General features: G+C 40.1%; 1 protein-coding gene across 1 annotated transcript; it reads left to right on the plus strand.

Moving 5' to 3' along the window:
* The first annotated feature begins 8,801 nt into the window (after nucleotides 1–8,801).
* LOC117431128 (G-protein coupled receptor 151-like) lies at nucleotides 8,802–11,015 on the plus strand. The gene has a single exon (XM_034051768.3). It carries the CDS (start codon nucleotides 8,900–8,902, stop codon nucleotides 10,166–10,168), a length of 1,269 nt encoding a protein of 422 aa, XP_033907659.2. The 5' UTR covers nucleotides 8,802–8,899; the 3' UTR covers nucleotides 10,169–11,015.
* The last annotated feature ends 388 nt before the right edge of the window (nucleotides 11,016–11,403 follow it).

Raw genomic sequence — 11,403 nt, forward strand, 5'->3', positions numbered from 1 at the left:
CCCATTCCGGCACATACCAACTTTGTTAAAGGCGCATTGTACTGCTCATTTCCTTTTCATAACAGGGTCTCTGAATGGGGTTGGATTATGTTGAAAATGTGCGACATGTAATTTACCCATATATTATGGAGGCTTCCAAGCTCATGTGTCATTCAGAAATGCAGAGTGCTTTTTATAATATACCGAAACTGCAACCTGCCAAACTGCGGCTTTATATTATTCTCTTTTGTGATCCATGTCTGTCTTTTTCAGACGTGAGTCTTTCATATGCAGATCTATTTGACAAAGCCTTTGGCGCTTCATGCTAAGAAGTCGGTGTTCTGAAAAGAGAAGATGCTTAAAAATGGTTTGAGTAAATGAGCTCAGCTGACATGCTATTATTTCTGTCAGTCGCCTGCATGGCATCCATTCATAGGATTTGACAGCTTACAATCAATATCGTGTTCAGCAGTGCAGGACGGATCATCATCACAGGACGGATCATCATCACATCCTGGGCTTTACAGCAAAATCAAATACCAGCCTTAAATATTTTCACTAAGTAGACATTAATGAGTGGCAGGGACCAACGTTTCTGACCTAAGAGTTAACCTGACATGAAAGAAATGGCTGCATGCCATTAGTGGTGAACAATTCACATGCTTGTTTGCAAGCTCAATGTGTTTTTGTAAGGGTGGCTCATAAAAACAAATTGAAATTTGTTACACAGTTGAAAAATCAGATGCCATGCCATGATATGATCTTGCAGTGCCTGCATTTTTTGTAGGTACTACAGTAGCAACCATCCTTCTGGTTCCATTAGGTCTTGAAAAAGAAAACAGACATCTTATAGGAGAGAGAGAGAGAGAGAGAGAGAGAGAGAGAGAGAGAGAGAGAGAGAGAGAGAGAGAGAGAGAGAGAGAGAGAGAGAGAGAGAGAGAGAGAGAGAGAGAGAGAGAGAGAGAGAGAGAGAGAGAGAGAGAGAGAGAGAGAGAGAGAGAGAGAGAGAGAGAGAGAGAGAGAGAGTATTCTTTGTTATAAAAGTTCAAGTGGGGGAAAGCAGTGTGTGGAGGAGAAAGCAGATAAGCTTGAAAAAGTAAAAAGGAGCCAAACAACATAACCCTTTGTTTTCATCAGAAAGGTTCCAATTCTATTCAAATCAACCCAGAAAGAGTTAAAGAGAACTAATGAATACACCACAATGCATGATAATCTGCCCTGGTGTTTGTCATAGTCTGTCATTTTAGATATTTCTGAATTGGTAATGAACTTGGCAACTGTGTGAAAGGCTGTTGAACTTGAACAAAATGCATTTAATTTCGGCCACAAGGTCCCCACATCCTGAGTGCTGATTAAATGTATAGATTTCCTTAAGCGTCTATATAGTAATAGATAGCTGTCTTGCCAGGCAGTTTGATCAGCTTGAAGAGCACGGCAGCTTGTGTGCCAGAAAGGTTGTGCACTGGAGGAGTGACATCATTCTGTCGCGGTTTGAACAGTCCGGGAGGACTCCAGGGACTTGGTGGCAGGTGTCTCAATTCAGAGCCACAACCTCCCATTGAAACAGCCCGGTGCATTCTCTAATAAATAGGGAAATGCAGCAAATTGAGAATGCTGGGAAAACGCATGCTCTCTTTCCAATTAGGCTCATCGAAAGACATTTCCAGCCAGCGGCACATTGCCAGCGACTAGCCCCATATAAACTGGTTGGGCAGCAATGATCAAATAAATCGCTCTCCCCTAATCTCTGAAAAACTCTCAAACATACAATTGTTAGCCAAAATGATCAGCCTCTATTAAATGGGGTTCTCCTTCAATGCACAAGCTGCAATGGGTTGTGGCAAGAGGCAGAGGAGAACAAACCAGCCATCAGAGTTGTCTTTGCATTCCGTTCATAAAGAAAATCCTAGAAGCAAGAGTGAGCATGGCCTTTAGTTTTAGAGTAATGGAAGGCAGCTATATAGGCTACTTCCAGACAATCAGATATAACAGACTGTACTGTGGTGCATTTGGGATTCAGATTCATCAGTTTCATTTTAGATCCAGCAGCCATCCATAGCAATTCCAGAACTATGATGGGGATTATAATTTACTGTACATGATTCTGGAGGAAATCAGTGCCATGTGCAATGAAAAAAAGAAGAAAAGTGGACTCCTTTCAATATTCTAACGCTGGCTGTGATGTCCCAGCAACTGGTGCATTCATCCCCAAAAAGACAGCCACAGGGAATGACATTGCATTGAGCCATTTACATAAATATTGGTTTGTGCTTTGATGTTCTGGCACCGGTGGGCAGACAGGCAGGTCAAAGTCCCACAGTCAGTCTGCCTTAGCTTTGGCTGTGCTCCACAGCGCTGGAGGATGGAGAAGAAAAGGCAAGCGTCAGAGTCTGTGCTGTGTTCACCCCAGCGAGTAATGGCTGGTCTCAGATCACTGGGCCCTGCTGATCTCAGGGCACAAGAGCAGGATTTGTCATGTCCTATTACGGGCCATCATCCATTCTGTTCCACACATTACATTCAAACCCTCTCGTTGCCTCCAGCATAATCTTACCAAACGGTGCCCTCCGCAATCTTCTACAAACAACACAGAGCTATTCCAACAACAAAATGTCAACCTGAACAATACCCGGCTTCTACCTTTCACAGCAATTGTTTGTACGTTTGACCATGCATATTACTTAGACTGGTTTTAAAGAGGTTATTGAGCAAACAGACCATTCTTCAGGTAAATGGGTGAAAAGACATCTTTTGTTATAGGATACACATATGAAGAGTAAGAAACCCCCATAAATTAATGAAATAAATGATTATTTGTAATTTAAAATCATAATGGGTTCTTCAAGTGATCTAAATACCACCATTCTTTGAATAATTAAATAAGACCCTCCCATGAGATTACAGATAGTACTGTGCGAAAGATGTGTAGCGCTGGTACACAAAAGACCCTCCTCCCCTTCACTTTCATGGATTTCAGCAGCCCCCGATTTCAGCGTTGGTATTTGGATCGACAGTCTCTGTTGAATAAACACCGCTGTCTTATTTTTGAAGTAATTGATTGTACAACCAGAGATAACATGAAAGTTCGTTGAACAGAAGGTGAGCAGAGCAGAGCAGTGTGTAGATCTATGATTGAGAACACAGATTGATGTCCTCCACAACATTCAAAGAGGAAAATGCAATTTAGACGACAAATTAGCTGACACTTCAGTTTGGGACATCATTTTATTAGTAAGTCTGTCACTGGAGAGCAATTATGTATTTTTCTTAACGACCTATATGGAATGGAATTACATTCGTTATCCTCCAAGTATTTTGATCACTTTAAACCTATTTGCATATTCTGCTTCATTGACTGATATATGATCATAATTTGTTTTTTGTATGTCAGTGCTTTCAACTGTCCTGCAGCACATTATTGTCAGTGTGGTGTCTGGTAATGCTCAGCTAATTCGTTATGATCATATTTGTTTTTCAATTAGGTATCTATCATTTAAATAGCAATGCTTAATTTCAAGACTAAATGTGTTTGTCTGGTTAACAGATTTATGTGATAATAAAAGCTATAGCAGCACATTGCCATTTTAAACTAATTTAAAAAAAGAAATGCCACCACCAAAATGAAGTCTGTCATCTGGTATTTATATTCTAGAATTTAAACAAGCCCTTTGAGTGTTCTAGCCCATTAAAAAGGAAGACTTGCACATGACTTGCACATGGGATTACAGTAGCCATGTATCTCTGGGTGCTAATCCAGGCAATGCAGCAGTGAAATACAAGTTATATTCCATGGGCAGCGGGGATCATAACTAACCCCATCCCTCCCCCACAATGCAACACACTTGTCAAGCAGGGGTGGTGGTTCAAGGTGCAACTGGTAAATCAAAATTACTGAACAAGCTGATACGGTATTCTTTCCTAAATGTTGCTAACATTGTTCGAATTAATCAAAGGTTTTATTTTAAATATGATTGCAGGAGTGGCAACGGGAGGGTGTGGACAGATTGGATTGAAGAAATAAAAAGGATTAAAAAAATAATAATCTACATCAGAAACACCAGGAATAATAACACATGGATTTGTCAGATTGGTGAACACATGGCAATCTAATGAATGCTCAACAAATACAGGTCGACAAGGTCATATGTATGTATCTGTGAAACGTGTTCAGGTCAGTAAGATGTGCATTGACAGAGCTTTGTTGGTAGCTCAAATGACCCTGTTTGTACAGTACTTGCTGCAGCCAGTGCCCTTTTACAAGAACAAAAATGCAAAAACACCACTGGCTGTGCACTCTGCAGAAGTGTCCAACACTCTCCACCACAGGACCCTGCCAAGTTCCATATATCATATTCTACTTACAACACTGGCAGCCCAGCACATGAATCAAAGTTACTATCAATTACTTTAGTGAGGTTTCTGGAACACTGGGAGTGGGGACAACGTTTAGTTTAATTCCGAGACGGAATTATGCAGCAGATTTTTTTTTTGGGCAATCACACCAGCCTTGAGGGTAATGAAATGAGTCATTGTTGGCCTCCAGGGAAGAAAAGACAGAGATGCATGGGTTTCGCTGTCAATCAACGTGGCTGTGCGCTAAACAGGATCACCTTGAACGCGGGGTCCCTGTACCGTTATGAGCAGGTGAAATCACACACTAGAAGTACAGTTTAATTATTCATGTCAGAACTACTGAGGCATACCTAACAAGAGTTGTGTCTGTTTAAACAGTAATTGGGAGCAGGCAGATGGAACAATCAATAGCCAAATGAATCCTATAGATCTGAGTCCTTCTCATTAGTGAGGGCAGGCATGCTCCTTTACAGAAAAAAAAGATGCACGTCATTTTTTGACAGCTACATTGATTCCAATAGATAATTCTTACAGGTTAGGCACACGGACTGATCCCCAGGCTCAACTGGAAGAAGTCTTTCTTTCCAAGTTGTAATTAATAAAACCGGCCAGCTCCACGACACACAGCTATCAGTAAATCAAAATGTTCTTCCCATCAATTAATTTTTTTATGAAAGCACTGGCTCCATTTAATGCCAAGGTGAAGGTTGTATTTAATGCTTGGTCATGTTTCATCAACAATTATCATTTGTTATTTTGGAGATCACCTTTTCTTAACACCCACTCACACCAGGCCTGGCTATAGGCTATAACCAGCATCACCAGCGTCACTAATCTTTTATCACCATAAAAAAACTCATCAAACACTGCACTTGCATGGATGCTTAAAACATGTGTTGTGCATCCACCACACAGCCTTTCCTGTTGAATCTCTATCTGCCTGATGAATAGATGCGCCCGCTCATTCTTCAGAGCAGCTGACATTGCAAGACAAACACATGGACTGCTCTACCCACATAAACACTTTAGGATTATTCTGAGAGTTAATAGCCTGTGTGTGTAACCATGCTGGTGATTTCAATGGCAGGATCAGCCGTCATATCAACCCAGCCCCTGGAGGCAGTTAGGATTCCTGGCTCTGGATGGCTGAGCTGTTTGATCACAGCTAGGGCAATACCTTTTAATGTGCAGGAGAGAGATTGAGGATAAAGAAGAAAGCTTCCGGATAAGGTGTCTGATTGAAGACCCAGTGAGAACAGAAAGAACAGGGATCCAGTTAAGAACCCCGACATGTCGATTGCTACAGATTTACCTTTCAGTACATGCCATCACACCTGGAGCTCTGAGGATGCTAGTGGAGAAAGAATTACTGGCACCATTATAAAATGTCACTGTGTAGATACATAGCAGATTTTAAAAAGCTGTGCAGGAAAGACTGTAACGATTGCTTATTTAAACCATCAAAAACAACAAAAAATGCAATGTTTGTAAGCTATATATATACAGCTCTGGAAAAAATTAAGAGACCACTGCAAAATTATCAGTTTCTCTGGTTTTACTATTTATAGGTATGTGTTTGGGTAAAATGAACATTTTTGTTTTATTCTATAAACTACTGACAACATTTCTCCCAAATTCCAAATAAAAATATTGTCATTTAGAGCATTTATTTGCAGAAAATGACAACTGGTCAAAATAACAAAAAAGATGCAGTGTTGTCAGACCTCGAATAATGCAAAGAAAATAAGTTCATATTCATTTTTAAACAACACAATACTAATGTTTTAACTTAGGAAGAGTTCAGAAATCAATATTTGGTGGAATAACCCTGATTTTCAAGCACAGCTTTCATGCGTCTTGGCATGCTCTCCACCAGTCTTTCACATTGATGTTGGGTGACTTTATGCCACTCCTGGCGCAAAAATTCAAGCAGCTCGGCTTTGTTTGATGGCTTGTGACCATCCATCTTCCTCTTGATCACATTCCAGAGGTTTTCAATGGGGTTCAGGTCTGGAGATTGGGCTGGTCATGACAGGGTCTTGATCTGGTGGTCCTCCATCCACACCTTGATTGACCTGGCTGTGTGACATGGAGCATTGTCCTGCTGGAAAAACCAATCCTCAGAGTTGGGGGACATTGTCAGAGCAGAAGGAAGCAAGTTTTCTTCCAGGACAACCTTGTACTTGGCTTGATTCATGCGTCCTTCACAAAAACAAATCCGCCCAATTCCAGCCTTGCTGAAGCACCCCCAGATCATCACCGATCCTCCACCACATTTCACAGTGGGTGCTAGACACTGTGGCTTGTAGGCCTCTCCAGGTCTCCGTCTAACCATTAGACGACCAGGTGTTGGGCAAAGCTGAAAATTGGACATAACAACGACTCAGGATAACCAGCTATTTATATAATTATGAAATCTCAGCTGCAGTCCTGACCTTTGCTTGCTTTTCTGCAGTATGGCTTTTCTCCAAAAGCTGGAGATCAGTGCCTTACTAAGCATTTTACTGAACCTAAATATCTAAATATCCTGTCTCTGAATGTAGCAGCAGGAGCATGATTATTTGAGTCACCGTGTGAGTGGCCAGTTTGTACTGAAGTGGGAGCTGTTGTATATAGCATAAAGTCTTCCTTTTGATAAGGCAGTGCGCAGAACCAAAAGAAATGCATTATACAGAACAGTAAATGGAAGACAATAGTGGGCCAGTGCACCTTTAATTTCTGTGTGAATTACATTGTGTAGACCTAATTGTGTATATTGAAACTGCTTTTCAATCTACATAAAATGACATTCTTAACATTTTTTTTCCTATGCTTTATATATCACTGAAGAACAACAAACCATCCTGCAGTCCCTAAGAGCTGTCATTTGAAAAGCAGCCTAACAGTAACTCAAATAAGCCTTGTGCCATTTCTCTCCCAGGCAACAGACGGTTTGTGCTCAATCATGACTGTTCATCCTACAATTTAATGTAATAATTTAATCAGGAAAGCGGCCGAGTCAGCGGACGGTACCAGTGTTACACTGCTGAGTCGACGCATTTCTCGACACAGCTAGGTAATTGATGGCGTGCGTTCAGAAGAGGCCGGTATTAACTCTTCTGATGACAACTCTTGTTTGAAAACGACCCTTCTACAGCGAAACCGTTTTCGAAAAAACTAAAATCCTTCTCATTATTAATTTAGTCATGTGCTCAATTTAAGTAAAAACAGGTAGTAACAGCAATAACAGACCATTAGGTAATATTTCAGAGTGCAACAGCGCCATCTTGTGGTATACTATTTATCAAACAATGACATTGAGCTTTGAATTAAACCAGGGATAGGCAACTCGTGCCATTCCAGACCTGGTCTTAAATCCAATCGGGTACAGCATTATTATACATAAAAAAAAAGCTGGTAAGCTGCTTCTTTTGACATGCCTAATAATAATAATAATAATAATAATAATAATAATAATAATAATAATAATAATAATAATAATAATAATAATAATAATAATACTACACAATACACAACGTACTTGTTCAACAGACTCCAGCCCTATCTTGTCCCAGAAGAAGCAGTTTAAAATCATGTTGTCACCGAATCTGGTCTTAACCTTAGTTACACCCGCTGTTTTATATTTACAGTATAAAATCATCCTTCGTTTTCTGTCGGCTGATAATATTCTTATTCACGAGAAAATGTTCCATGCGTAGAGGGTTTTTATTTCATTCGTAATTATTTATCACATATTTACGTCTGTAAAACATTTTACAAACGTGCGGATAGTTACTTGTATTTGTTCACGCTATGACCGAATACCTACAGTATTTGTACCCCAGATGTTAATTGATACTGAAATGGTGTCTTCTAATGCGTTTCAGTTCGATTACTTCTTGTAACTTCATCCGTATATCCGAGCGATTGTTCTCACTGTGAAGAGTGTGAGGGAAAAAAAGATGCGATAATGTCAGTCTTTCAGAGATATATTATAATAACATAGGGGGGATCAAACATAATTGCATCATGAGAAAAAAGAGATAAGATTGTATAAATATAATGCAACATGTTAAGCAAACATAGTTTTATGCTGTCATGTTTTTCCAATAATAATAATAACTCCCATTTAATTGTTAGTTTTGGGGATTCAAAAAATAGTGGTGTTGACAAGAGGATAATTAGCAACCTCATTAAACATCAAAGAAAAAAAACCCTGCTGTGCAGTGTAGGTGTAAATAAGAAGAATTCGCTAAAAGGGCAGTCTCATCAGAAATGACTGAAAACGGAGTTACATTTCTGTTTCGGGTGCCTATGATTTATTTATCACGCGCCCGCTTTTAATGTTTTAATTGGCCCCGCGAGGCAGCTGTGATAGTTATTAATATTATATTTGCTTTTGAAAGGCGACCAACCCTGCTGGATCAAATATCTGTCAATCAAATCCCTTTATAAATCCGACCTTAACCTGGGCTTGCAGAACAGATCAACTCCCTATTCCGATATGCCCAGGATTTCGAACAGACTGGAGTCGAACTGTTAAGACCATTTTCAGTTTCTCGTCTTTGGAAACCCGTGCAGTCTCATCATGGAGAAGTTAGCCATCAGAGTATCTAACTTCAGCACCACGAACAGCTCCACTGACAAACAGCGCTACTTTGCCGGTGGGCATCAGCACCTCGATTCGAAGGAGTGGAAAGTTCTGTTACCTGCGGTACTGTCAGTTATCTGCGTTCTGGGTTCCGCTGGCAATCTCACAGTTATCGGCGTTTTGATCAGCAGCGCCCGAAAAGGCAAGCCTTCCCTGATCAATTCCTTAATATTAAATCTAAGCATGGCTGATCTTCTGATTCTGGCGTTTGCAGTTCCGTTCAAGGCTGCCGCTTACGCGAAGGCGAGTTGGACTCTTGGGTGGTTTGTCTGTAAGACCAGTGACTGGTTCATCCAGTCTTGCATGGCAGCTAAAAGTTTCACCATTACAATCCTGGCTAAAGCTTGTTTCATGTATGTGAGTAACCCAACCAAACAAATCAATATAAAAAACAAAACGATCCTAGCGGTCATGTTGACTTCGTGGATCCTGGCTTGCATTTTACCACTCCCTGCCTGGCTTTTTGCAACGCTAAAGCACGAAGGAAGTGGGCTTGTTTGTGTCCAAGCAATTCCTTTATCAGCACAAGACTTCATGTCGGTTTACGTTAAGCTCTACCCTTTTGTTATCTTCTGGGCTCCCTTAAGCTTTGCATTTATTTACGTCTGGCGTTCTTATGGAAGGTGCCAGAGGAGAGGGACAAAAACACAAAACTTGAGAACTCAGATACGATCCAGAAAGCTGACTGTAATGCTGTTGAGTACTACGGCGACCTTTACTTTAATGTGGCTGCCCGAATGGGTCTCTTGGGTTTGGGTGAACCACATCATGGAGAATGGACCCGCCCCACCGCTGTTTTTTGTAATTTCTGCCCAGGTAATCATGTTTGCCATCTCCTTGCTGAACCCACTCATCATCTTGTCCATGTCTGAAGAGTTTAGAGAAGGATATAAAGGCTTGGGAACAAGGCTGATCTTGAAGAAACAAAAGCCCGATTCGGAACCACAGGAAACTCAAGTCGAAAACAGTTCAGCAGAGGCACCCCCCAACTCGGACCATTCCCAGGATGAACATACCAAATTTAACCAAAATCAACAAGAAGAACCGTCCTCCAGCAAGGAAAACCCAGACAGTCCAATAAACAAGGACATTATCCTGCCTGATGTAGAGCAGTTTTGGCATGAGCGAGAAGCTGAATCCACAACTCAAGAGAACGACCCTATTCCATGGGAAAACCAGGACCCCAAAATACAACAGCCACAGTAGCAATTCGCCATTGAATCCTGACCTGAACATATTTATATTTTGTAAAAGCTTAAATGTTGAGTAACGTTTACATCCTATTGCCAGTTTTTGGATTGTACCATAGCTGTTTTCTGTATTTTCCATGGTCCATAACTGTATGTATGTGTGTATATAAAGACGTGCAGTTCGTAAATGGTTGTACGTGATAAATTATATCTGTCTTCTCTTTCATTTAATTTTTAATTATATACTTGTATTAGTCTTTCTAACAGCTTGGGTTTTTACAACCAGATGGAGAAGTTGGAGATTGAAGTAGTTCTGGCTTCTCTAAAATAAATAAAATGTATGACAATTTATTTATAGTAACAATAAAGCAAACCCTAATTAACAGATAAAAGCCTTGTACATGTGTAGCTGCTAAAGCTAAATCCTGTCTGGGGTTTTAAAGTACTTAAATCAATAATTCTGTTTTGTAACATAAAGCTGAACACTATCACATTGTACCCAGCCTGACGTCCCTCTGTAAATTCATGCAATATAATATAATAATCTGCTTCACATGTTGGTAAATGTAGTGTAAATTAAAAAAAGTGAAATGTTTGGCAAAGGTTTGTTTTTACCAGTTACAGTATCAATGTAATGTTTTGCTTTATATACATTACTTAAAGCAAACCATTGTATGTTGTACATTAAAATCACAATTGTCATGTATGTAATAAAATAAGTTACGATTAAAATTGGTGTTAGCTCAATTAATTGTAAATGCAAACTCAGTCCAGTGGTTCCCAAAGGTGCGTCAGCCAATCATCGGTGAAAGTAACACGTTCGACAGAAATGTATGGATAAACAGAACCTTCAAACACTTGTGCTGAGAACTTTCCATCCAGTTTCTTCTCAATTTTGATAAGTGGCCTTATAGCTAAAATGTGTGACACATTTATGAATCCCATTGCATGTGTGGGGGAGGGAGGGAATGTTTTTCAACAGGCATTGAACACAACCTGAAATACAAGAATGTGTTAAAATACTGATCTCTGCAGTTTCATGCTGGTGTTTGTTAGACAGCACACGTATGCAGGTGCACTGGTTGACATTAAAAGCAGTGTGCTAATTGGCACCATGGCTAAAGCCTGAAGTCCTGTTGCTAACAGTTAAAAACCACACAGCATTTATCAGCTGCGTCTACTGCTGTGAATGCTATTCTCAAGATTATCATTTCTCACTGAAGTAAACCATCAATCTCTTTCCTTTAAAAG

This window comes from Acipenser ruthenus, chromosome 22 (assembly GCF_902713425.1).
Source record: "Acipenser ruthenus chromosome 22, fAciRut3.2 maternal haplotype, whole genome shotgun sequence".
Lineage (NCBI taxonomy): Eukaryota > Metazoa > Chordata > Actinopteri > Acipenseriformes > Acipenseridae > Acipenser > Acipenser ruthenus.

Excerpts from the sequence above, each read along its gene's own strand:
- LOC117431128 (XM_034051768.3), top strand. The coding sequence starts at position 8,900 with ATGGAGAAGTTAGCCATCAGAGTATCTAACTTCAGCACCACGAACAGC.